Source organism: Nerophis ophidion, linkage group LG05 (genome assembly GCF_033978795.1).
Source record: "Nerophis ophidion isolate RoL-2023_Sa linkage group LG05, RoL_Noph_v1.0, whole genome shotgun sequence".
Taxonomy (NCBI): Eukaryota; Metazoa; Chordata; class Actinopteri; order Syngnathiformes; family Syngnathidae; genus Nerophis; species Nerophis ophidion.
In genome coordinates, this window is record NC_084615.1 from 52560920 (window position 1) to 52587826 (window position 26907).

The 26907-nt window shown below is 38.8% G+C and overlaps 2 protein-coding genes across 2 annotated transcripts in view; both read left to right on the forward strand.

Annotated features, from left to right (window-relative positions):
- Positions 1–5112, forward strand: part of polr1a (RNA polymerase I subunit A) — a 60267-nt gene extending 55155 nt beyond the window's left edge. The window contains exons 35-37 of the mRNA XM_061901511.1: positions 2832–2949; positions 4094–4258; positions 4341–5112. Coding sequence (XP_061757495.1) covers positions 2832–2949; positions 4094–4258; positions 4341–4441 — 384 coding nt within the window. The 3' untranslated portion in view covers positions 4442–5112. The remainder of the gene's footprint in view (positions 1–2831; positions 2950–4093; positions 4259–4340) is intronic.
- Positions 5113–7348: 2236 nt separating this feature from the next.
- Positions 7349–26907, forward strand: part of st3gal5 (ST3 beta-galactoside alpha-2,3-sialyltransferase 5) — a 30786-nt gene continuing 11227 nt past the window's right edge. Inside the window, exons 1-6 of the mRNA XM_061901516.1 lie at positions 7349–7505; positions 13026–13106; positions 13710–13818; positions 19158–19367; positions 20799–20935; positions 25719–25905. Of these exons, the coding sequence (XP_061757500.1) occupies positions 13075–13106; positions 13710–13818; positions 19158–19367; positions 20799–20935; positions 25719–25905 (675 nt within the window). The 5' untranslated portion in view covers positions 7349–7505; positions 13026–13074. The remainder of the gene's footprint in view (positions 7506–13025; positions 13107–13709; positions 13819–19157; positions 19368–20798; positions 20936–25718; positions 25906–26907) is intronic.

Here is a 26907-nt window from a genome sequence, read left to right on the forward strand (position 1 = left end):
AAATCTGCCAGGTGAACAGCTGATTTTATTATTTCCAGTGCTGACATAAAGTTAAAGTACCAATGATTGTCACACACACACTAGATGTGGCGTGATTATTCTCTGCATTTGACCCATCACCCTTGATCACCCCCTGGGAGGTGAGGGGAACAGTGGGCGGCAGCGGTGTCGCGCTTGTGAATCATTTTTGGTGATTTAACCCCCAATTCCAACCCTTAATGCTGAGTGCCAAGCAGGGAGGAAATGGGTCTCATTTTTATAGTCTTTGGTATGACTCGGCCAGGGTTTGAACTCACAACCTACCGATCTCAGGGCGGACTCTAACCACTAGGAATGTGACTCTCATGTGATTCTCATCCCATTTGTGACCATACAATGAACACATTTGCGACAGTACTAAGAATATAGGAGCCATAAACAATTAGCTTATACAGCAGGATTGCCCAAAGTGCATCAGTGGCCTGTGACTTGCTTCTCATTGGCCCTTAGGGACGTTACAAAGAAAAAACACCAGAAATAATTGGAAAAACAGCAAGAAGCACAATGGAAAAAAACATTTGGTCATCAGGCAATAATAACACAGAACTTTTAATTAAAATAAATATATATAAAATATAGTTGATGCAGGGGTAAATATTGCTTTGGTTTTTGGCTGAAACTTTGGGCTCAAAAAAGGTTGGTGACTACTGTAATAAAGTAATATTTTGTTTGTGGCATCAAACTGGTTACAGATTTGACTGTTGTAAATATTTACCGTATTTTTCGGACTCTAAGTCGCAGTCTTCTCCACAGTCCGGCCGGGGGTGAGACCGGCCAAACCCCCCAAAAAAAAGTTATTTTTACTTTTTTATTTTTTATTTTTATAGTTTGGCCAAGTCTCACCCCCGACCAAACTACAAAAATAAAACGCGATTTATAATCCGAAAAATACGGTAGTATTTTTGCTGTGTAAAAGTCTTATTAGTAAATCGACCCTCTAAATACTGTTTTTACCATAATTAAAGTGGCCTATGGACATGAAATAACATCCATTTAGTTCCACTCATTTCACCCAAATTAGTAGCCTTGAGTGCTTTCTACTTGCCAAGAGCTGGAGGTATAGTCAAATTGCCATTGCTTGCGTTTAGGCCTCCAACACGGTCACTTGGTGAAATACTTAATCACATCTTATCTAAATCCTCAGTTAGAACTGGTGTTCCATGTGCCATAACTATGTGCGTATTTGGCTCTGCCAAAACTTGGTCAACCTGATTATCGCCGAAATTAACCGTGTTATTAGCATTATGCGGCGCCAAGTTCCGTTGTTGTTGTTCGATCTCGCTTCGGTCAAAGGCTCACCAATGTGGAGATGTCATTGAAGTTGAACTGTTTCACCCTCCAATTATCATTAAAAACAGACATGCGAACAATGGCTCTGTCGACATTGTCGAATATTTATAGGGATCACCACACATGATGGAAAATAAGACAAATACTGTACTGTAATACATAGGCCTGTGAAAACGATACAAAATATTTAATTGTGATTAATTACATTTTTCCGCAGTAACTCATAATTGATTGGGATGGATGGGAAATAGAAGTTATTCTATCTTTAATGCTATGAGTGTACCTTGGACAGATAATTTTCAAGTTTTCATTATTAAAAACTTGTGGTTTAACGGTGCTTTGTAAAATACCGGACTGACAGTCCAGCCTGAACGAGACAATATGCCTTTTTTGGACCATGGTTTCCGCACCAGGACGTAACGTAAAGTCCAATTGTGGTTGTGCCTCTTCCCCTCACGTCTATCTAAGAGGAGCCCAGAGGAAAACAAAAATTAGATATGGCCAGAATGCATTTTGAAGAAGCAGCAACTCAATTCTCTTATAGAGTATGTTTCACTGTTGTAGGCAACTCACGAGTGAAAATCAAACGTAAAATTCTGCCCTCAATAAGAAAATAATTTGTGACTGAACTTTTGGTTCAGACTTAGAGATTTTATTTAGAATAGAATAGAAAGTACTTTATTGATCCTTGGGGGAAATTCAGTAACTTTTACAACTAAATTAATCCGAAGAAAAAAAATATTTTTAACCCAAATATTTTTTAATCATATATTTTGTTTGTTTGCCGATATAACAAGTACTATAAACATTTCACTTGTTACTAAACTATTTATGTTCAAAATATTTTTCTAGTTTGTGGATAACAACTATTTTTTTTTTCTATAATGATCATTCAACTTGTTTTTGTTAATAGCACTCGCTATTTTACAACTCATATTTGAACTGGATACTGTTTGCTGTTTGCCAAACCACTAATGGTTACTTTAGGGCTTGGTATCATGGCCAATTGATTTGATTCCGATACATAAGGTTTTAAATCGATAACCGGTAATAACCATTTGGTTCGATCTACACTTGAATATTGAAAATGTCTCAACTCTGTTACAAATTGAAATGTACTTTGTTTTTTGTTTTTACTATAAACACCTTAAGTCAGTTTAAACTTCCCCCAAAGTTTCAAAAGAGTAATTTTGGATCAGGAAAGGAATTGCAAGTCAAAGTGTAATGGTATTGCAAGATTCCATCACTGCAAAATGCACTAAGGTATTGTTTCTTCAAGTGCAAAATAATAATCGTATGGATAAATGAAAATGTAGCCATTCTTCTGGAGTCTCATTCTGATAGCGCAGTTAGACAGCAATTTTATTGTGAAGGCAGAAAATGTGGGCCTGTTTTTTCTGGTGTATTTGACACTGCTCCGTCGTGTGAGGGATGACTACGTAAACAAAGTACCATTGACAGGATTTGGTGGTTATATTTTTTGTGTGACTCTGTCCCTCTAGGTCTTGGACATCAACAGGCTGTACTCCAATGAAGTCCACGCCATGGCGAACACCTACGGGATAGAAGTGGCTCTCAAAGTTATCGAGAAGGAAATCAAAGATGTTTTTGCTGTCTATGGTACGTATGAAACACCCTTTAACACCTTCTGCGTTGCCAGTGTTTCCCACAGATCTGTAGTCGATTTGTAGTGAAAGGGGGGGTTGGCGTAATGGTGTAATAATCAGTACAAATCCTTTTTTTTTTTTTTTTTCTTATCTTTGTGTTTTGTTTTTTTAATATCACAAAGTAGACTAAGTCCCCTGACTACTTTTGGATGGGGAGAGGTCCACAGCACCTATGGTTCATTTAGAAGAGTAATACTTGCTTTTATGGCAGCATTGTGGCACCGGAGTTAGTAGTACATGTGCCTCACAATACAAAGGACGGAGGTCATGGGTTTGGAATCTTTCCGTGTGGAGTTTGCATTTCCTCCCATGACTGCGTGGGTTTCCTCCGGGTACCCCGGCTTCCCCGCACCTCCAAAGACATGCGCCTGGGGATAGTTTGATTAGCAACACTAAATTGGCCCTAGTGTGTGTGAGTGTGAATATTGTCTGTATTGGCCCTGCGATGAGGTGGCAACTTGTCCAGGGTGTACATAGCCTTCCGCCCGTGTGCAGCTGGGATATGCTCCACAAAATGGATGGATGGATACTTGCTTTTATGTGTGTCGCTAAGTTTTAACTAGATTTGTTGCTAGTTGCTGCTTTTCTTTTTTTTAATTATTAAGCATTGATTGCCACAGAAACAATTGTTTTCATTTAGAGCAATGTAAACAAACACCTCCACCTCTAAACAAAAGAGAGCACATGGCAGGAAGAAAAAGAAAATATGTATTAAAAGAAAAATGTATTAAGTGCCACTACAGTGTAAGTACTAATATTTAATCACACTATTGATAATAAATAAATAACAATACTGTATGAAAATAAATGTATTATGGGGATGTGTAATATCTTCTGGCTTAGGTAGGCCAACATAATACCATGATTCTGACTGATCAATAGTATTAAACCTAGGTTTGTTGCTTTTTTTAAAAAGTATGTAAAAGGGTCTTGCTACTCTCTAAATATAACCCCGAACATTAAACTCTGATCCCTCCTGCTCCGTCTATTTATTCTCTGGCAGACCAGGTGCGTTATAATGTGTTTATGAGCGAGGGCAAGTAGTGTCAAACGTATGGAAAACACTGATTTTTATTTACATTTTCATCTGCCTCCAGGTATTGAGGTGGACCCAAGACATCTGTCGCTGGTAGCAGACTACATGTGTTTTGAGGGGGTGTATAAGCCATTGAACCGCCACGCCATCACGTCCAACTCCTCCCCCCTGCAGCAGATGACTTTTGAGACTAGCTACAAGTTTCTCAAACAGGCCACCATGATGGGTGAGCGATGACAATTGGCAAAGCCCAATGTTGTAATGACCTCTAAACTAGCAGTTGATTATGGCTATTTTTTGTGTTTCAGGTTTTCATGAACAGCTTACGTCGCCATCAGCCTGCCTCGTGGTTGGAAAAGTTGTCAAAGGGGGAACTGGACTTTTTGAGCTCAAGCAACCTCTGCAGTAGAGGCGACGCCATAGTGTGCAATTATTGTATATATTTATGCTCTCAGAGTTTGCAAAGCATGGGCCTCCAAATATTGCCATTTTTATTTTTGCTAGATAACTGGAAAAACACTTCTTTCAAATTGTAAAGCAATATTTCCAACCATTTTCACTTCCCATGACAAGAATGTATTACCTGCTTTTTTAAGGTAGATGAGATTGTGGCATCATGCTTTATTTGTCCATAAATAAAATAAATTATGAACAATCAGTACAATGTAAGAGAAAACTAAAGTCATTTTTATTAAAATATTAACTATTTTCATCTTACAAGATGAAAATCATACTTATTGTACTTTTGTTTTATATCATTGGGCGAAAAACAAATTATGAACTACAGCAGAGGTATTTAAACATTAGATTTTGAGCTAATTTTAAGTAGCTCACCAGGGGGTCAAAGATTATTTGCCTGAGTATTGTCTTTGAGTATTTTTATAACTCTTTAATTCAGACATTACACATTTTGAAACATTACTACAACATAGCAGAAAGACAATGACCACACTTTGAGTAGAGACCTGCTTCTTCAGTACAGAACAATTTTAAATGTTGCCAGTCATAGAAATTAAACAAGATCATTTATTTTTGTCAAAGCTTGAAAAATGACTTTAATAAAAATGCACTTGAAATATATTGTTTTTTGGAAACAAAAATTGTGTGTACCAACATCTCATTGCTCTGGGAAAAAAAGTATTCCCTTTGTGAAAATAAATGTGACAAAGAATAATAGTTGAGCTACAGTGTTAGTGCAATTTAATGGAATAAATAGAATCACCGTAAATTGTGCTTTTACAGCAGTGTTTTCCAACCTTTTCTGAGACAGGGCACTTTTTTTTTTCATTGAAAAAATCCTGAGGCACACCTATCAGAAAACGTAAAAACTCAGCAGCCTAAATTGACATTATAAAGTCATATTGTTGAATATGAATTCAAACCATAACCAACTATGCATCACTCAAGCTCTTGTCTCTGGTGTGCTATCACGACCAGTCACATCACGCTGTGACTTACCGTATTTCCTTGAATTGCCGCCAGGGCGCTTATTAATTTGAAACCTCTTCTCACTCCTGCGCTTACCAAAGGCATGCGGTAAAAGTAAGCATGCGCTAATTATTTTAAAACCTCTTCTCGCTCCGGCACTTACCAAAGGTATGCAGTAAACATTTGAGTGTGATGTAAGCTTGGACCTTAAATCCTACTGAATTGCTCCTAATCTTCTTCCCCTTATGCGATTTCAAATTATCGGTATTGAAATCAGCCTCCTCCATTTTGAAAATGATGACAGGGGAAGTGTCACTCGTGACGTCACGAGTTTGACCAGGCGGTAATACTAAGCATGCGCTAATTATTTAGGTAAACGAGTTTGACCCGGCAGTAATTCAAGGCAGGCGCATACTATATGCCCTGCGGAAATTCAAGGAAGTACGGTATTTTGAGTTTTTTTTGTGTTTTCCTGTGTGTAGTGTTTTAGTTTTAGTCTTGCGCTCCTGTTTTGGCGTTGATTGTCTTGGCATGTACGGATGTACTTTGTGAATGCCGTCTGCTCCATAGCTGTAAGTCTTTGCTGTCGTCCAGCATTCTGTTTTTGTTAACTTTGCAGGCAGTTCAGTTTTAGCTTCGTTATGCATAGCCATTCCTAAGTTTTATACCTTTTCTTAGCGGCACTCACCTTTTGTTTACTTTTGGTTTAAGCGTTAGATACCTTTTTTACCTGCACACCATCGTAGTTCCTGACATCTACAAAGCAATTAGCTAACTGCTGCTACCTACTGATATGGAAGGGTATTACATGGTTACTCTGCCGAGCTGTAGACAGCACAGACACTCAACAACTGCACGTTTGTGGATTATAATTACTGGTTTGCAAAAAATATTTTCAACCCAAGTAGGTGAAACTACATAATCTCATGGCACATCTTTTTGATTGATTGATTGATACGTTTATTAGTAGATTGTACAGTTCAGTACATATTCCGTACAATTGACCGACCGCTAAATAGTAACACCCGAATAAGTTTTCAACTTGTTTAAGTCGGGGTCCACGTTAATCAATTCATGGTACCAATATATACTATCAGTATAATGCAGTCATCACACAGGTTAATCATCATAGTATATACATTGAATTATTTACAATCCGGGGGGTGGGATGAGGAGCTTTGGTTGATATCAGTACTTCAGTCATCAAAAATTGCATCAACGAAAATGGGCATTGTAACAGAGTAGATCTTAGTAGGATATGTACAGCGAGCAGAGAACATAGTGAGTTCAGATAGCATAAGAACAAGTATATATCTTAGAAGTACATTTGATTATTTATATTAGGTTATTTATAATCCGGAGAGATGGGATGTAAATGGAGGAGGGTATTAGTAAAGGGTTGAAGTTGCCTGGAGGTGTTGTTTTAGAGCAGTTTTGAAGGAATATAGAGATGCACTTACTTTTATACCTGTTGGGAGTGCATTCCACATTGATGTGGCATAGAAGGAGAATGATTTAAGACCTTTGTTAGACCAAACAATATCTCACTGTACAGTAGTGTTTCACGGCATAGTGGTTGAAAACATTTTTCTACAGCACAGTCTGAATTTGGGATTCATTGTTTTTTGTATTAATGAGAATACATTGTGTTTCATTTCCGGTGCTTTTATTTTAAAAGAACGGAAATGACGCTAATCTTTGACTCATGGTTGCTCGATGCCCAACTTCATAAGCGTAGAAATGAACAAAATGGGATTTATAAATTCCAGACTAGGAAACTACAGAGAGATGGTAAGGGAGGAGAAATTTGACATAATTCAATTTCTGAGAAAACGAAGCGATTTTAGAAATAAAGGTTGAGTCAATTAGCACAGTGCAGTGGCACACAGCTCCTGATTGGGGCGGCAACACAGAATATGGTGCTTGTACTGCCGGAAAGACGCAAAGAAGAAGAAGCGAAACGAGCACACTACTGTAAACAAGCTGCGTGAAGGCGGAAGAGACATGTCACGATGAGGTGGAAGGATTCACTCAAACTTTAATACGTAAGTATAACGACCAAAATACAATATTTTGTCGTAAGAATACTCTGAAATCAGGGTCTACTACACTGGTTAAGCGTCTCTGTCTTAAGCAAGGAATCAAACGTTCATAAGGACAATGAAAACTGGATCATGTCTGTGACGTCACTACAGAGCACAGAAGAGTGTAATTAAACGTATTAATGTGGAAACGCCTTAACAGCTCTGAATATAGTTGAATTGACTATATTATTATTTAAAACAGGGAGAGTACATTTTGATAACCACACAAGTGTAAATATGCAGGATTGTATGATTGATAGCAAGTGGCTTTTCACCTGTCCCCGCGGCAATTAAGGCCAAACACTTAAGAACAGGACAGCGTCAATTAACAGCCCAACCGAGCCATATACAACAATAAAACAATATCAATAGAATGTACAATACACTTAAAAAAACATTAAACAACAAACCAAGTTGCTAATGACAGGCCAACAATTAAGTCACCATATGTTGCGTTAATGTTCTGCAAAGTCCATCCAACCATCCATTTTTCTACAGCTTATTCCCTTTTGGGATCGCGGGGGGCGCTGGCGCCTATCTCAGCTACAATTGGGTGGAAGGGGGTTCACACCTTGGACAAGTCGCCACCTCATCGCAGGGCCAACACAGATAGACAACATTCACACTCACATTCACACACTAGGGACCATTTAGTGTTGCCAATCAACCTATCCCCAGGTGCATGTCTTTGGAGGTGGTAGGAAGCCGGAGTACCCGGAGGGAACCCACGCATTCACGGGGAGAACATGCAAACTCCACACAGAAAGATCCCAAGCCTGGGATTGCAAAGTCCTAATTCACAATTGTCTAAAGCAGTGGTTCTCAACCTTTTACCCCTTTGAACATGTTTTTAATTCAAGTACACCCTAATCACATCAAAGTATTTTTGGTTGAAAAAAAGAGATAAAGAAGTAAAATACAGCACTATGTCATCAGTTTCTGATTTATTAAATTGTATAACTGAGCAAAATATTGCTCATTTGTAGTGGTGTTTCTTGAACTAATTGGAAAAAAAAGATATAAAAATAACTAAAAACGTGTTGAAAAATAAACAATAAGTGATTCAATTATAAATAAAGATTTCTACACATAGAAGTAATCATCAACTTAAAGTGCCCTCTTTGGGGATTGTATTAGAATTCATGAACTTAATTTTAAACATTTCTTCACAAAAAATAAATCATTAACATCAATATTTATGGAACATGTCCACAAAAAATCTAGCAACTTAAATCTAGTAACTTAATAGCTGTCAACACTGAATATTGCATTTTTGTATTTTTTTTCACAGTCTATGAACTTTCATTTATATTTTGTTGAAGTATTATTCAACAAAAATATTTATAAAGGATTTTGGAATTGTTGCTATTTTTACAATATTTTTTTTTAAATCTCACGCACCCTTTGGCATACCTTCAAGTACCCCCAGGGGCACGCGTAGCCCCATTTGAGAACCACTGGTCTAAAGTGCTGGTGTAAATTGCACATTGCCCAACTGCTTCGATTTACATGACGTAACGCCCGGTTCGTTAAATATGCGTGGTGATCAAGCTTGCGTCTGTTCTCAATGGGCATTAGGTGCCATTAGGCCTTTCTCGAAGAAAAATGCCCCTATGCCTGTATTGTTTTCGGCTGTTAGAACCGTCTAAATCGCAAAAAAGGATCAACGTTACTTAAGAGTTCCTCGAGAGGTAATCAAGAAAAACAATCAAGAAAAGTGGCACACAGTCCAGTCCAAGGGAGCAACTAAGTTGAAGAATGTACAAGTTTGCAGTGATCACTTTGTTGAAGGTTTGTTTGATGTAGTTTTCATGTTTACTATCCATCAATTCATTTTCTACTGCTTGTCCATTTCAGGGTCGCGGTGGGGTGCTGGAGCCTATCTCAGCTGCATTTCCCATTGAAATATTATCTTGATATTATTTGTATTTGAATTTTTAACAAACCGAAACCAAAAAGTCAGGGTCAATACTTTGTCAGAAAAGGTTTTTCTACATCTCCTGTCGTTTATTTTGTACACAAATGTTTCAGAGTACATATGACAACAGGACAAAAATCAAATATATTGATGATTCAGTAATTGTTAGTTACTTAAATGGATATGCAGTCACGGGTTTCAGCTGTTGCGTGTTTTATTGTCGTAGATTGCTTATATGGACGAGTCCTAGCAAGAAGCAAAGTTGAATCATGAATTGCAACCTTTACCAAGCAAAAACGATGCCTGTTTATCCAGGAGAGTATTGTGATACCAATTACCTTGACCCAGCCACACACAAGTTGAAGGCCATGGTTTTCCAAGTTTTGATCTGTTTTGTCGTGTAGAATGATGTGTGAAGCACACAACACATTGATAAGTTTGCGAACTGCACCAACGGATAATCCTAGATTTTTTTTATAAGAGTAAAGAGATCTAATCCATTGCATAGTTTCGATTTCTTAATTTACGTATCTGCTTTTTGCAGGAAACCTATTGCGTACACTGAGAGTTTGCGAGCTTCTTGCTGCACAACAGCCATCTTTTTTTGGTTTACCAACACTGGTTTTCAATTCCAAAAAAGTCACGTGACGTAACACAAGTAATAGGTTGGTTGCTTGAAATTTCTGCCGCATATGGGACAGATCAGACCAGGTAGTAATATACATTTTGGCATGACTCTTCTATCCAGTCTCCTCCTTGTTTCAAGTATCATAGATGTTCTTTTCTCCTCATACTTTTGTCTCTCCTTCACCGACTGCAGCTCTCCATGTTATTCTGTCTTTTGCTAGGTCTTCCGAGTATGTTGTACAGTATCTATTTCACATCGTTTCAAAGTGTTTTCATAAACAATCCATGTAACATTTTTTCTTCCCACCAACATTTCTTTTCCCATCATTCAGCTGACAGTTCATCTGTTTTGACAGTCTTTCATCACTCATCCGTACAACGTGCCCTGTCCATCGTTGTTGGTTTTTACCAATTGTACTCTCTACGCTGGGAAGCATGGTACACTGATGTTTGTTCTCATATCTTCCATTCATCCATTTTCTACCGCTTGTCCCCCCTTGGGGGGTGCTGGAGCTTATCTCAGTTCTTATATCTTGCCACTTAATATTCATCATCTGGTGTAGGCATCGCTGTTGAAACCTTTCAATTGCTGTGATACTGTATGTCTTTTGAAATGCTGTCCATGCCTCCTAACCATATAACAAAGTTCTTATAGCAATTGCTCGGAACACTTTTGATTTTTGTACGTAGTTTGATATCACAATTTTGGAACACTCGAGTCTAAAGCTTTCCAAAGGCTGCAGCAGCTTACCTGTTTCTGTGTTTGACTTCTGCATCAAAGTTAGCATTTGAACACATACTACCAAGCTATGTGAAGCTTTCTACATTTTCAAGAGCAACTTCTAACTTCATTGCTGGTGGTTGCCGAATGAAATCCTTTGGCGAAGGTTGGAAGAGTACTTGTTTTCTTTGCATTTATTTTAAGGTTTAAGTTGTGTGTACGCATAGTTAAATGCATCCAGTATTACTTGCAAATCTTCTGCACTTTGGGCTGCTATTGCATTATCATCGGCATATTTGAAATTCTACCACTGTGGACCTTGGAACTTTTCTTCTGGTATCGGCCAATACTCAAGGCTTCTATAAGGTCATTGTGTTAAAAGTGAAAAATTGTTTCAGGACACTCCGATCTTTAAAATGATAAGCGGTTAAATAAAGTAAAAATATAAAATATCACTAATTCTCTTTAAAAATGTAGGTTTTATACTGTAATTGGAGCACAATTTAAAAACAATTATTTTCAATTGAAGTCGCTGAGGCATTTAAGGCCACAAAAGTGTCCTGAGATAGTGTTGAGCACTACATATTAAATGTTCTTCATGCCTTCAAATCGACTTAAGTGCTAATCTTTGACACACTCAAGACTCTAATCAACACCAAAGCCATTTCCATTACTATTTATTGTACAGAATACTTTGTAATTCCAAAATTTCCGACGATGAAAGTATCGTTCGCAAGCTATAACAATTTTTTGCCATAAGAAATCATGTGAATTAAATTGATTAATTCCAAACGACCACAAATATAAACACAAACCCCTTTTTTGTAGAGAATAAGGTGGCGACTTGTCCAGGGTAAACCCCGCCTACCGCCCGAATGCAGCTGAGATAGGCTCCAGCACCCCCCGCTACCCCGAACGGGACAAGCGGTAGGAAATGGATGGATGGATAACTCTAGTTTTACATGCAGATTTCAGTATCAAATACATATAAATGAGAATTAAATAAATGAACATATAACATCACTTTTATTGAAGACTCTTGGGGTGGAGATGAAAGCAGGTGGAGGGATTTTACTTTGGTACTTTGTGGCGAGTTATTTCTATAATTCAATATTGTTTCTTACCTTCTTTATCAAAGTGCTGGCACTTGCAACTTTCTTTTTGTTCTGGCTATGTGCTCTTATTTTGCTACATCTTTTTCTGTTTTTATTGCATTGCCAGAATCCTGGCATTGCAAACATCTGCAGTGTGCAGATGTTTGTAACCACTAATCAGGAGAGTTCTTAGCCCCAGCATCCCTCGTACAGTCACTAGGATGATGCCGGTTCATTATGTTATCATACCATATAATAACTTTATTTATAAACCCTTTTAACATCAACTACAGTTGAAAAACAATGGGCTGTACACCACAAACAGGTAAAGAAAAGTAGAAAAGCAAAGGCGACAGACTAAAACATATAATTAAAAAAAAAGGTAAAATATTTATCTTTTTAAATGATCAGATGAAAAAAATATTTCAAAACAATGAGTCAAAGGCAGTTCAAATACAGAGAGTATATAAAGTGTCGTACTGGGTTAAACGCTAGTGAGTAAAAGTGGATTTTAAGATGGTTGTTAAATGTGGTCAGAAAAGGCCTGTCTCACATGAACAGGGAACTCTTCAAAGAGTTTGGGACTTGCAACAGAAAAGGCCTGTCCCCTCTGAGTTCTTATTCTAAGTGTGCGTTCGGTGTTTTCCGTTGTAGCTCCTGATGCTTTTGTCCCGTATCCTAGTCTTTGTTGTGTGTGTAGTTTGCTTGTGAATTTTCTTTATGAGAATGATTGAGGACACTTCTTCCTGCAAGATGCCTCTCTGTGCATCCTGTTGGTCCTGCCCTAACAGATCATGACATTTTTGCCATCGTTTTTAACAAAAAGTATGAAAACACATGGGATTCTTTATTTGGGCACTCTATTCTATGGTATGATACACTGGTAAACAGAGCTGTTGGTGACAGTTTTTGATTGTATAATAAGAGATGATATGGAAGATCTTTTAGGAAAATTTGAGTTATAGAAAAAGTTGGACGTATGAAAACTGGAATATTACTCTTATTTTTTTTTTTAAACTTCAAAGATTGAATGTTTGCTAGTTTTAAGCAAGGTTGAAGATTACTTTTGAGGGCAACACAAGTGTCAAGCCCTAATTTTAATTTCCTTCTGTTATGTCCAGGACAAGATAATTTTAAGGCTTCATCCCAGATCGTACCAATGCAGGGAACATGAAGCTTCGAAAACGCTGGCTGTCACACAGGTAAGTAAATGGCATGAACCCTATCACACGGCATTGTTTTACACATAGTATTGTGCCACCGATTGGTACAATTCTGTGGTTACGTACCTTGTCGATGACTGGCTTCCAAACGAGAAGGGACATTTATTCATGCCAAAGCCAGCGGGATAAGATGGATCTAACCTAAGAGTTTCCAAAGTAGTTGGTCGGTGAAAAATGTGGTTTTGTAGCAGGTCTTCTGCTATTTTATTGACAGAGTAACACACATTGAGGTGACTTAGTAACCAGAGAGTTCTGGTTCGAATTCTGCTGTGGATTACTGCATTTTTTTTTGCCTATTGTTCACAATTAGTATGAGAGACAAGAACACATGTCTTTTTTTAAGATTCTGAAGATGATTAAAAAAAAACGCTCGCAAAATGCGGCTATTGAAAGATTTTGTAACCTTCAAATCCCTGTAAAACAAGTTATAACCCCTCCATCAATGTTATATTTTCAAACTGCAAGTACATATATATTGTGCGAGCGCGCGTGTGTGCACACAAATAACACTTGTTAAGGAACTTAAGTTTGTTAACGTCTCTTAAAAATGTGTTTGTTTTTTTCTTGTGTTTGTCACTCCAGATGTGTGTGTTTAGCGGTGGGATTTTTAGGTCTGCTACGTCTGGTCTCTCGGCCTGCGAAGGAAACACTCAAACCTCTGGACTTTCATGTCAGCCCTGAGTATAGAAAGGTAAGAATCCCATGAATTGATTTACGTGTCCAAGTTGAAAAACTTATTTGGGTGTTACCATTTAGTGGTCAATTGTACGGAATATGTACTGAACTTTGCAATTCTACTAATGAAAGTTTCAATCAATCAATCAACCAACCATACTTTTTCACTAGTTCAATACCTCTGATGCTGGTCAAATCGTTTTTTTAAAGTCAAAGTTTCACTTAAGTCTACCACAATTTTTAACCACCAAGTGTCCATCTCCTCGTTTTTAAATGACATCAGCACTTTACTTTAGAGTTTAAACGATTACTCGAGTAATTCGATTATAAAATATATTTGGGGAATTTTCACTGACTCAAGCATCGTTAAGGTTTTTTTATATTAGGGCATTTTACCTCGTTTAGTTGTCAAAGCTCACGTTTCAGCCTCTTGTCCACAAGCAGATGCATACTTTAGTCTTTAAAGATACAGACTTTTACAAACCCTAGCCAAAGTGTAGAGATCCAAAACTCTCTGCTCAACGCATGCGTGTACACGGCACAAGCAGAGATTTGTGACGACGTCACGGTTGTGCGCTGTCATTTTCAAACTCAACAACACTGCCTTGCTGCCTTTAACACACTGTAAGAGAACCTACTGTTTGTTTAACGTAAACATGCTGTTCTTTTCACTCAACATTAATAAAAATACACATCAAAATGGGCTTTGCGACACTCCTGCCGAAGTTGTTCCTAATGGAACAACTTTGACAAGCAAGACTTTTTGCTTTGTGTCTCAAGAAAGGTGCAACATTATCTTATGTTTTTAGTCCATGTTTAACGACAAATCTTGAAGTTAAGTTACGTGTCTTGCTTCCATGAGCATGGCGCGAGCATGCTCGCACGTTAAAAGCAAACAAGCACCTGAAAAAGACATTGTAGCGTCCTTATAGTGTGTACTGATGTTAAAGACAATGCACACTTCATTACACATGTACCATATCATTATATCAATGATTAAATGCTTTATAATTCCATGACAGTTTTGCAGCGGCACACACACGTCCGTGCACTTTATATAGGCACTTAAACATGAAATGTGGTTTTCTTGGCTCGTTAGTGCGTGCTGATTTTAGAAATAATTTAGACTTCACTGCACATGTAATACATCACCATATTGCTGAACATGTTACAATTTTATCAATGTTGGGTTTCAGCAGCAAAGGCGTGCATTCACTCTTTAACAATGTTCCCAGGATTCTGTAGACGTGCAGGCCGGTTTTAAAGATAATGTACATGTCATTGTACGTCTCAATTATATCAACATAAATACAATAAGAGGTGTAATGCTGCACCAAGTCAGATCTTGCTACTTTTTTCAGGCTTCTGATTGGACAAAATGTGCATAACAGCAGGTGTATGTGTTAGTGTGTCGACATAGATAGTTTTGAAACTAAACTTGTGTGGATGGAGATCGTTTTGACCCCAAATATGTGTTTTTGAAACTTTCCATATTCGTGTGGACATGGACTTAAAGGCACTACCTAATCCACTTTTTATGTTTGGTATAATGAAAACTGTTCTATTGTTTTAATTTTGATACCATGAATATAGTTTTATTTTAACTTTCTCAGGGAATATTAATTTTATATATGTTTTTATTTAAAACGTGTTATCATGGCAAAATGAGCATTATTTAATGTTTTGCAATCAAAAAATGCAAAATATGTTGAAATGTTTTAATTAGCTTAACATTTTTCTACGAGGTTGTAGACTAGCATTGTGGTGATTGTGTGGTTGAAGTTGACCTTTTCTTACTGCATTCTAAAAAAAATTAAAACTGCTTTTGTCATTATCAAGTCTTTTGATATTGTTTATGTATTGTTGGCAGGTTGAGAACAGCTCAGCAGATTTGCGTGGAAAAACCAAAACGGCGCCGTATGATAATAATTAAAAAGGCAAGAGACAAGAACTTTGTTAATGCGGTCACACCACACAGCACATGGGGCTGTGAGTGCACCTCTTTTTATTAGCACACACAAATTGGCACAATCAACCACGGACACATTTCAGCTGTGCGTGTCAGCCTTCAATAATGAAAACAGGCGTTTAGGAAATAAAAGACAAATTGGCCAAACGGAATAATTAAGGGCAAATCTTAACATGTATAATTGAACCTTAATTAGGCAAAAAGGTTGCTGTGGCCCGGCCGCACCCAATAATAATATGAATCAATTTAATAAAGTCAAAATACAAATAAGGAAACAAGAGAACTATCCCTCACTTCTCTTTTGTAAAGTACATTTGTACAGCTGATGTGGGCATCTACATTACCAATATGATTTTCCTGAGAAGCTGGACAGGAACATTTTTTTAACAAAAATATGATTTATTTGATTACTTGAATCCTTTCATTTTCTCAAATCGACATTGTGTGCCTTATAATCCGGTGGCCTAATGTACGGAATAAATCTGGTTGTGCAATTTTATTTGGTACATGGTGTAAAGATAAATGTGACCAGTAGATGGTAGTCACATATTAAGAGATATGTGTAGACTGCAAAATGATGCCAGTAAACATCAAAACATAAAATGTTTTGTTGAGAATATAGAACATTACACACGGCGCTCAAATAGCTGTCAAAATATTTTAGTATGACTTTAGTATGCTATGAAGCCGTCCCGCTTGACAGATTGTTGGAGCATTACGGCTACCGACTTGAGTCCAAGTCCAGCTGCTGCACTTGTTATGGTGTGTGTATTAGGACTGCAAAATGGCACCCATTAGAAGACATATCTGGCGTTTTGTTTCGCAATATTATGCAAAACCAACTTTTCTTACCTTCTGGTACCTGCTGATGTGTATTAGTCACCAGCCTTGGCGTCACTATAGACAGCGATTTTAAACTAGACAAACAAGTCAATGGCGTTTTAAAATCGTGTTTTATATCACCTTCGTCTTTTAGTAAAGGTTAAACCTTTTTTATCTTTTAACCTTTTTGAACAAGTCGTGCATGCTTTTATTTCAAGTCGCCTGGACTACTGCAATGCACTTTATGCTGGCATTAGCCAAAGAGCTCTTTCCCGGTTGCAGTTAGTCCAGAACGCGGCAGCACGAATTTTAACAGGGGCCAGGAAACGCCAGCATATAACCCCAATTCTTCAGAGTTTGCACTGGCTCCCTGTCCATTTTAGAATTGATTTTAAAACATTGCTGTTTGTTTCTAAATCTTTACATGGACTGGCACCTCAATATATCTCGGACCTCATCCAAATTTATATTCCTGCGCGCGTTCTGAGGTCCGAGAGCCAGCTCCAGCTCGTGGTGCCCAAGACCAGCCTTAAGACCAGGGGAGACAGGGCCTTCTCTGTGGTCGGCCCTAAGCTCTGGAACACTCTGCCGCTCCATGTTCAAACTGCTTCCACAGTGGAGTGTTTTAAGTCTCGTCTTAAGACCCACTTTTATTCTTTGGCTTTTAACACTACGTGAGTTGTGTGGTCCTCTGACCTCTGTTGTCCTCTGTGTTTTTTATACACTTTGATTTTTATTTTACTGTTTTAATTGATTTTACCCTTTAAAATAGTTTTTAATCATATTTGTTTTTATATTGTTTTTATTGGTTTTATTCAGTCATTGGTGGAACATAATATTGTTTTTAACATGGCTGTGCAGCACTTTGCAAACGTTATTGTCGTTTAAATGTGCTATATAAATAAAGTGGATTGGATTGGATCTGCTTAAGTCCTGAAAATTTGCGCCATTGTAGTCTGAGCAGACACCGTAGTCGATAAGTTTATTCTTTTTCTCAAATCTTCTTGTTATGGGGCATTCATTTTCCGCTGTTTCCATGTCTAATATGAAGTAGCGTAAATTTCTAACTTACATCTATTAGTAGACTCTATGAAAGCGCTAAAAATTGCCGGTGTCATGGGTTTACATAATTCACCCCTTTAGGTTTTAGAGCAATGGTTCCCAAACTTTTGCAGGCTGGCGCCCCCCTTGGCTCCCCAGTGAATTCCTAGCGCCCCCCCACTCCCCCACAGACACATATGGAAACTTTATTCTGGAACAAAAAAATAAAACCATGTAAAATACAGCATTTTATCGCATTTCATAAATAGGCCTACTTAAAGACAAAAATTACAACATTGAAGGTATGAAAAGCAATTTACCCTCTCACGTATTCATTTTCTTTCATTTACTCACAGAAAATGGTGGCGGACGTGATCTAAGGCACACCACCCTCGCCACCCACACAATGACACACGCGCGAACACGCATATATGCACACACACACACACAAACATTCACACACAGGTACAAAGTCATATACATTCGTAACAATATATATCAGTGAATGCACCACCCTAACCAGCTCAACACAACACAACACGGCGCGTTCTGGCGAGTCCCCAATTTCATGTTGACTTGAACTCAAGATGATGTTGACCGCCAGAATGCGGTTTTTATTATAAGATAAAATTCTGAACATTACATGCTTGAAATTACAAAACTGAGCTTTTGCTTTTGTAGTCTATGCTGTCGGATCTGACTGGGCCAGAGCGGCGTGTGGTAACCGGACCCTGATGCGTCGTCCACTGACTTGTCCTGCTGCACGTGTTGTGTACAAATCGTCAAACAAACGTTCTAACTTCTGACTTCGGACTGCCGCCCCCCTACCGCCCCCTTCTTCCTCACCGCCCCCCCAGATCTTTCCACCGCCCCCAGGGAGGCGGTACCGCCCACTTTGGGAACCACTGTTTTAGAGCGTTCCGGTCGGACGTTTTTTTTACGGGACACATTTCCCGTGTTGTTGTTGCACTAGTGAGCCTCGGATGAGGAGATGCTGCTCCGTTGTTCATTTAAGTGAAGTCTGAATGTTGTTATTAAAACAGTTAGCTCCATCTTTTGACGCTTCTTCTACTCTCGTCCTTGCACGCTAAACCGGCACAACAAAGTGGATGGGGATAAGACGCTGTCGTTGGTGAGCCATGTAAAAAAGACCACCTACAAAACGGCACATCCTGAAGCGACTGTCCGAAAGCAACTTAAAGATGGTCTGAAAAGCAATTTATGTAACATTTTGACCAAAGAACCACCATTACACATTATATAGACTACAAGGAAGTGTTTTCAATTTAGAAAAAAATCATAATCCGGTGCACCTTTTGTGTGAAAATAGACCTGAATAGACCCGGTCATCGGTAGTGCGCTTTATAATCCGGTGCACCCAATGGTCCGGAAAATACGGTAAATGAAACTCCAACTGTTGGAATGTTTTAATTACCTTAACATTTTTCTACAACGTTTTAGATTTGCCTTGTGGGGATTGTGTGCTTGTAGTTGACCTCATGCTAATCTCCCCTACTTTACAGCTGGTGCATCAGCATGTGCATGAAGTTCTGGGGCGTAAATGTCACCCTGGAAGCACCAGAAAGAGTTTTTTGGATCAACTACCTGCTTCCAGTCGCACAACTCAACCTTTCCTGTGGAAGGACATGCCAACTCACAAAGACCTCTTCCTGTATCCTCCTCCCTTTGGGTTCAGAGGTCTTCAGGGAAAAGTATCTGCTTTGCTTCAGCAGGTATAAGATAACAAATATTGATCAATTATTTCACAAATAAATATTTTCTTTTAATTTTTCCATGCATATATGAGTGGCCACATGTCCAGTCACGCAAAAAAAAAAGTCAAATGACCAAGAAACGCCTTAGTTATCCTGGGAAATCATTATCTTCCACTTGCTTAATGATGTTCTGCATGCACGTCTCTTGTCACTATTGTGTCAATAACTACTACAACAGCTGTACGTTTTAATGACTTTCCTGCAACCTCTGCATCATAACAACTCACTTCTACCGAACTGAGTCATTCACACTTGCGCAGTGAGAAATGTAACACCGAACAAATTCCACTTTTGTTTTTTAAGAAAAACACTTCAAAGAAAATATATATTTTTTACTTTATTTTGATTTTTATTTTTTTATTAAATCAACATAAAAAACAGAAGATACACTTACAATTAGTGCACCAACACAAAAACCTCCCTTTTTCATGACAAAAACCTCCCTTTTTCATGACAAAGAAAAAAAAAAAAAAAAAAAAAGAATTCCCCCACCCTGGATAAGTCGCCACCTCATCGTAAGGCCAACACAGATAGACAGACAACATTCACACTCACATTCACACACTAGGGACCATTTAGTGTTGCCAATCAACCTATTCCCAGGTGCATGTCTTTGGAGGTGGGAGGAAGCCGCAGTACCCGGAGGGAACCCACGCAGTTACGGGAAGAACATGCAAACTCCACACAGAAAGATCTAGGACTACTCAAGATCTTTGTATTGTGAGGCAGATGCACTAACCCCTGTCCACTGTGCTGGCCAAAATTGTTCTTTGAGTTCAATAAGACACGTTTATTGTATCATAAGAATTTCTGTTAACATGAAGTCAATAATGACATTTTTTGTGGTCCCCTTTATTAAAGTATCGAAAAGTGTCAATATACATTTCGGTACCGATCGCGCAATATTGGTATTTGTAGAACCCTATAACAAACTGATAACAGTAAATGAACAAAAATGTTAGTAATTGCTATATGATGTAAAAGACATGGGATTAAATAAGATCTGCTTCTTCCTACTCCTTTTCGGACATGTTGTAATGATTGTAATGACAAACTGGAAATTTGTGATCTATCATATAATTGTATGCCATTTCAAAATGAACCATAAACCATTACTTCCAGCTGCAAAAACGTTCCGTTTCGCTTTAATTACAACATACGGCAAAAAAAGCTTACAGGCTAAGAAGCGGACGAGAGATGTTTTTTTTGTGGGATACTTGAAGTTGGATAGAATTTTGTGTTGGGGATTTCCTAACTTCTGTTTGTCTTTCCAGTGAAGTACCAAGATGTAAACTGTCGTTGTGTTGGTTAATGATGTTCTTTAAATAATTTATTTAAAAAGCAGTGGCAACCTTGTTTACTAATTGTTTTTATCGTACTTTTTTGAAGCTGCCAGACCCCAAACTGGTACCGCCACTAAAAAAGACCACTGATGAATGCCGGCGCTGTGTTGTCATAGGAAATGGAGGTATTTTAAAAGGCCTGGAGCTGGGTACTCTCCTTGATCGCTTTGACACCATCATACGGTTAGTACATTTGAAATTATTCATGTATATTACATTATCTTCTTTTTCAATGTCGCCTGTGCCACTATAGCTAGACTAAGATGCTAACCACATAAAAACACAGTTCTATCCAAATCTCAATCTTTTACTACTATAAAACCCTTTTGTTTTGCACAAGATGGTCTTTTTGCGTATAATAAAATTGACCGATGAAAGATCAGTCCGGAAAACCAGATCAGGGGTTTTGGCTTCAAGCGCCTTTTTTGGCTTTTGTAAATGGCAGACAGGCCGGGCCATTGAAAAATGAGCTCACTTGCATGTAAGGATGGGTACCAAATTCGGTAGTGTTGTAGGTACCGGCCAAATTTTATCATTACAGTAAAAATGTCCAGTTGCAGAGTCCGTATCGGCTCAAGTACTTGGCTGGCAAAAAAAACTCTCAGAGCGGACACAGCCAGATTTTCCATGACCACAAAGATCCCTTATAGAAAGCAAGGGCCCACTTTTCAAAATGTTGTAGTCAGATCAATGCTAATTTGAACTGTATTTACCAGGGGTCGGCAACCTGCGGCTCCTTGATCACTTTGATATGGCTCAGCTGCATACTTGCCCCCCCCCCCCTCCGGATTTCAGTGCCTATCCCAGAAATCTCCCAATGATATCAGTCTCAGATTTTCACCCGGAAACCAATATTGAGGGCGTGCCATGATGGCATTGCCTATAACCTACTCAGTGGCCTAGTGGTTAGAGTGTCCGCCTTGAGATCGGTAGTTTGGGAGTTCAAACCGCGGCCGAGTCATACCAAAGACTATAAAAAAATGGGACCCATTGCCTCCCTGCTTGGCACTCAGGATCAAGGGTTGGAATTGGGGGTTAAATCACCATAAATGATTCCCGGGCGCGGCACCGCTGCTGCCCACTGCTCCCCTCACTTCCCAGTGGTGATCAAGGGGATGGGTCAAATGCAGAGGACAATATTCACCACACTAGGAGTGTGTGTGAGAATCATTGGTACTTTAACTTGAACTTAATAACGTCCTCTAGTACATGTCGTCGCGTCCACTATTATACCATGCTATCTGAGTGCCGGCCCGTCACATGTAATGCGCAGATGCTTTCACCACACGTGTTTGACTGCAAGGCATACTTGGTCAACAACCATACAGGTTACACTGAGGGTTGTGATATAAACAACTTTAACACTCTTACTAATAGGCGCCACACTGTGAGCCCACACCAAACAAGAATGACAAACACATTTCGGGAGAACATCCGCACTGTAACACAACATAAACATAACAGAACAAATACCCGGAATCCCATGTATCCCTAACTCTTCCGGGCTAAATTATACACCCCCTCTATCACCAATTTTTAGTATTAAAAACTACAATTAAGATACTTACTAAATTTGTAGGACTCAACAAAAGACAAGGCACATTCAACTCAAAGGCAAACACTACTTCATGACTAAAGCAATACACCGTAGCTCACCGCCCTCAAACTCCAGGCCCTGGCCAGATCTGGCGGTCGGCCACCACATTGTTTTATGTGGCTCATGAAAGCTTGGAAATAATGTGCGTCAATAAAGTACTTTATCTTTCTTATTAAATGTATTTGTTCTTTAAATTTTAACAGAAAAAATGCATGTCTTTTAACTTGGATATTATCTGGTCATGCAACATACATTTACAACATACACAAACATTTTTTGTTGCAATAAAAATACTTAAATATCTGCCTGTCATCATAACTTATGATTTAAAAAAAAACAAGTTGTATATCACTATATACAAAACAATAATCAAATGCCCAGGAAATTACATAATATAATTACCATGATCATCATTTTACATTAATATTCATATTTATCTACTGTTACAAGCGGCCCTCTGAGGGTAGCCATAACCCCGATGTGGCCTTCAATGAAACAGAGTTTGACGCCCCCGTAGCACAGAGCCGTGTATACAGAGAGTATGGCCCACCCAGTTTCATGCGATCTCCTCAATTATTTGTCAAAAGGCACTCACGTCACTCCAGGGCGCCATGTTTGCTACCAACTTTGAGCTGATGCTATGTGTTAGCGGCGCATCGTTGTTTCAACTCGTAAAAACCACCCGCATGAATTGCGGAGAGCTTTTCTATCAAATTCCCCACAACCCAGAAAGAAGACAAGTATGGGAAGTAAAGGTTTGTGAACAATGCTGTAGAGCCACCGATTGTCTTGTACCAGGTATACACACAACATGACTGCGGTTTGTTCAGGAGAGAACACAGAGAAGCTATTACAAACAATCAACGAAGAAATGAACAAATTAAAGAGATAGTCTGGTTTTATCAAACCATCTTTGAATCTCAGTAAAATCAAAATAATGCTATTCTGTAACAGTAAAACAGAAAGTTAAACACAAATACAAGTAGATGGACATTGAAATAGAAAAAGAAACCACATTTAGGGTGTAATAATAGATGATAAAATGAACTGGGACTACAATTCAAAAATATACAACATAAAGTGGCTATGTCAATGAATAAAGCAAAACATGTTCTGGACCAGAAATCACTATATTCTCTACTGCTTGCTGATGTTACCATCTGAGTTATTGTGCAGAAATATGGGGGGGGGGAATACTCTTGGTCCAAAGCTAATAAAGATTTTGGCAAAATGAGGGTAATGAGCTTTTTTTTGGGGGGTCGTTCTGTGTGTTTTGTTGTACGTTTATTGCGCTGCTAGTCATTCAACATTGCATGGCATTGATAGTATATATTTGTACCATGAATTGATTAACATGGACCCCGACTTAAACGAGTTGAAAAACGTATTCAGGTGTTACCATTTAGTGGTCAATTGTACGGAATATGTACTGTACTGTGCAACCTACTTATAAAAGTTTCAATCATTCAATCAAAGCATGACTGTTGCAGTAGAGTGCGTCAAATACAGCTGCAACATTAGACTTTGACGAAATAAGTTCATAACCTGGAGTATGTTTAGAACTATATTTAGACATTAGTTTGATTTATTTCGTCAAGAAAACTAACATCAAAACAACAGCAATTGCATGCTTCTGGGCACAGCTGCACACGCCCTTTGTGTCAAACATGGCGTCTGTTGTTTAGTTGGCCATACTCCATTACACACTGCTTTGCTGTAGTCTATACACTACTGACGTCTAATATTTTAAATTGCAACTGCGTGTAAAGTTTACTATAATAGCACCTGCAAATGAGACTCAAATGTGTGGAAAAAAAACCAGGACTTTATCAGTAAAAAAAAATTCACTTATATTTACACAACAATACACACAAGTAATGAAAATTTGTAGTGGTATCGATTCCCAAGTACCGGCAATTGATACTGTATCGGTTGAAATGTAAAAGCATACTTGCCAACCTTGAGACCTCCGATTTCGGGAGGTGGGGAGTGAGGGGCGTGGTTAAGAGGGGAGGAGTATATTTCCCCCTAGATTCACCAAGTCAACTATTTCATATATATATATATATATATATGTGTGTGTACACATATATATATATATATATATATATATATATATATATATATATATATATATAAGAAATACTTTAATTTCAGTGTTCATTCATTTACACACACATAACACTCATCTACTCATTGTTTAATTAAGGGTTGAATTGTCCATCCTTGTTTTTCTAACCATGTGCATGTACAGTAGATGGCAGTGTTGTCCTGTTTAAGAGTGTCACAACATTGCTGTTTAAGCAAACAAATTGCTTTACGGTAAACGAAAACGGACTGCTGTTATTGTGTGTTGTTTTACCGCGCTGGGAGGACGTTAATGAAACTGCCTAACAATAAACCCACGTAAGAAACCAAGAACTCGCCCTCGATCATTCTACAGTTATAACGTCATTGGGCAGACACGCTCTTTATACACGTCACTCAGCTCCGCATGGAGCTGGAGGGGGCGTAGCCTCCAGGTGCGCCTGAATTTCGGGAGATTTTCGGGAGAAAATTTGTCCCGGGAAGTTTTCAGGAGAGGCGCTGAATTTCGGGTGTCTCCCGGAAAGTCCGGGAGAGTTGGAAAGTATGTGTAAAAGATACCCATCCCTACTAGCATGAAGCATAATACATTTAACATACATTTCCATAAGAGAGGAATTAAGGCAATGTGAGATAACACTATTCTCAGAGCATTGAATGCATCACAACAGGACTTCTCAGATCGTCTTTAAAGATGTTTCTCTTTTTATCCTCGCAGGCCTTGTCAGTTCATGGTCACAGACTTGGATAGGAAAGCTTTTTAGTTTGAGGGTACGGTTCACAGCCAAAGTATTTTTCATGTACAAGAGGGGACCTGTTCAGATGAGGACAGCTGTCTACATGATAAATACTATGGATCAGGCACGAGGCCCTCAGACTGGAGCTGTCCTATCTATCTTAAGTCTGTAAACATGAACTGATGAATCCTGCTCGGATGAGGGACAAGACATTGTCTAAGCTGAACAGTCCTGTTGCAATGCATTGAACAACTCTGAGGACACAATAACCTGATGATTGACTCATTATTTACAGTTTGTACATGTTCACTGTGAGATGTACTTGCGTTTGAAGATATTTAGACAATAATGGGGTTTTTTTTTTTAGTACATCAACATTGGTGAACAATGACTACTCTAAATGATTCAAGTTTAATTTCCGTTGTTTTATCATTTGGTAAGACTTAATAGAATACTTACTTAAATGTGTGGTGAATATGCAACTAAACTGTTAAAGGGATGGACAGGATTTCTCATATTTGGCCTATTTCCTCCTCGTGTCTACCAGGTTAAACAGCGGCCCTCTTGGAAAGTTCAGTGTTGACGTTGGGAATCGAACAAGCATCAGAATGAGTTATCCAGAGAGTACGCCGCCTCACTGGCTTGACAATGACCCAGAAACTCTGTTTGTAGCTGTAGTATATAAGGGTGTAGATATCAGCTGGATCTCTGCGATGATCAACAAGCTCCCTGTGGTGAGTATTGGCGCTATTAACGCTTTCCCAATATGACATTATGTAGTCTCTACAATGCTGCGTGTGTACACGACTAAATCTTCAATTGCCTTTCTAAGCAGTCAGTAAAGCATAGTAAAACATCAGAATGTTTAAGCCTGTTCCGCTTATGTCAACCATCTTGTCAAGTCACTTTTAATCAATTGTGTTCTTGGTATTACTAAAAAGTACCCCCATTTGGTGGGCGTTTTCATGTATGTGCCTCCACTTTGACTGCATCTTCTCCCCTACAAACAAGTTGTAAATTTCAGCACGAGTCTCAAACTATACATTACTTCGTATTAGAAATGACAATAGCTGAGTATGCCTGTGCATGTATGAAAAAAAATAAAATAAAAAAATCGGTCTAAGCCTGGGCCTCTGGAGAGGGGGTCCAGAATGAGGCCAAGGGTAGCTGAGATAGGCGCCAGCGACCCCAAAAGGGAATAAGCGGTAGGAAATGGATGGATGGATGGAAAAAAACCAACTCATAACATCGTACACATCCCTCTTACATGTGTGTAAGAGGGAAACATCAAAGAAAACAAAGGACATGAAAGACATTAAAGCAGCAGAGCTATTACAACCAGCCACTTCTACATACAGCAATGAATAAAAACTAAAAGAAACATATACACTGTAGTGGCCCTCTGCGGTGTTCCACGCCATCATCTGTTGGGGTGGAGAGAGAATGGCCAGAGACATGAGCAGACCTAACAAAGCAACCAAGAGAGCCGACTCCACTCTCGGCCGCCAACCAACTCTCGGCCAGTGTTCAGTCCGCATGGATGAGCGAGGATATGTCCAAGAAGACTGAGGTGTCCGATACCTGCTCATTCAGCCAAGACACTGAGAAACTTGTCCGTCCCGGCGCTCAGTGCCAGCTCCGCAGCCCTGTCTCTTCATCCGCATCTCCTCCAGTCTCTCTCCAAACTGACTGTAGCAGAGATCCAGCAGCTGGTCTCCATGGCCAAAAGGCTCCCG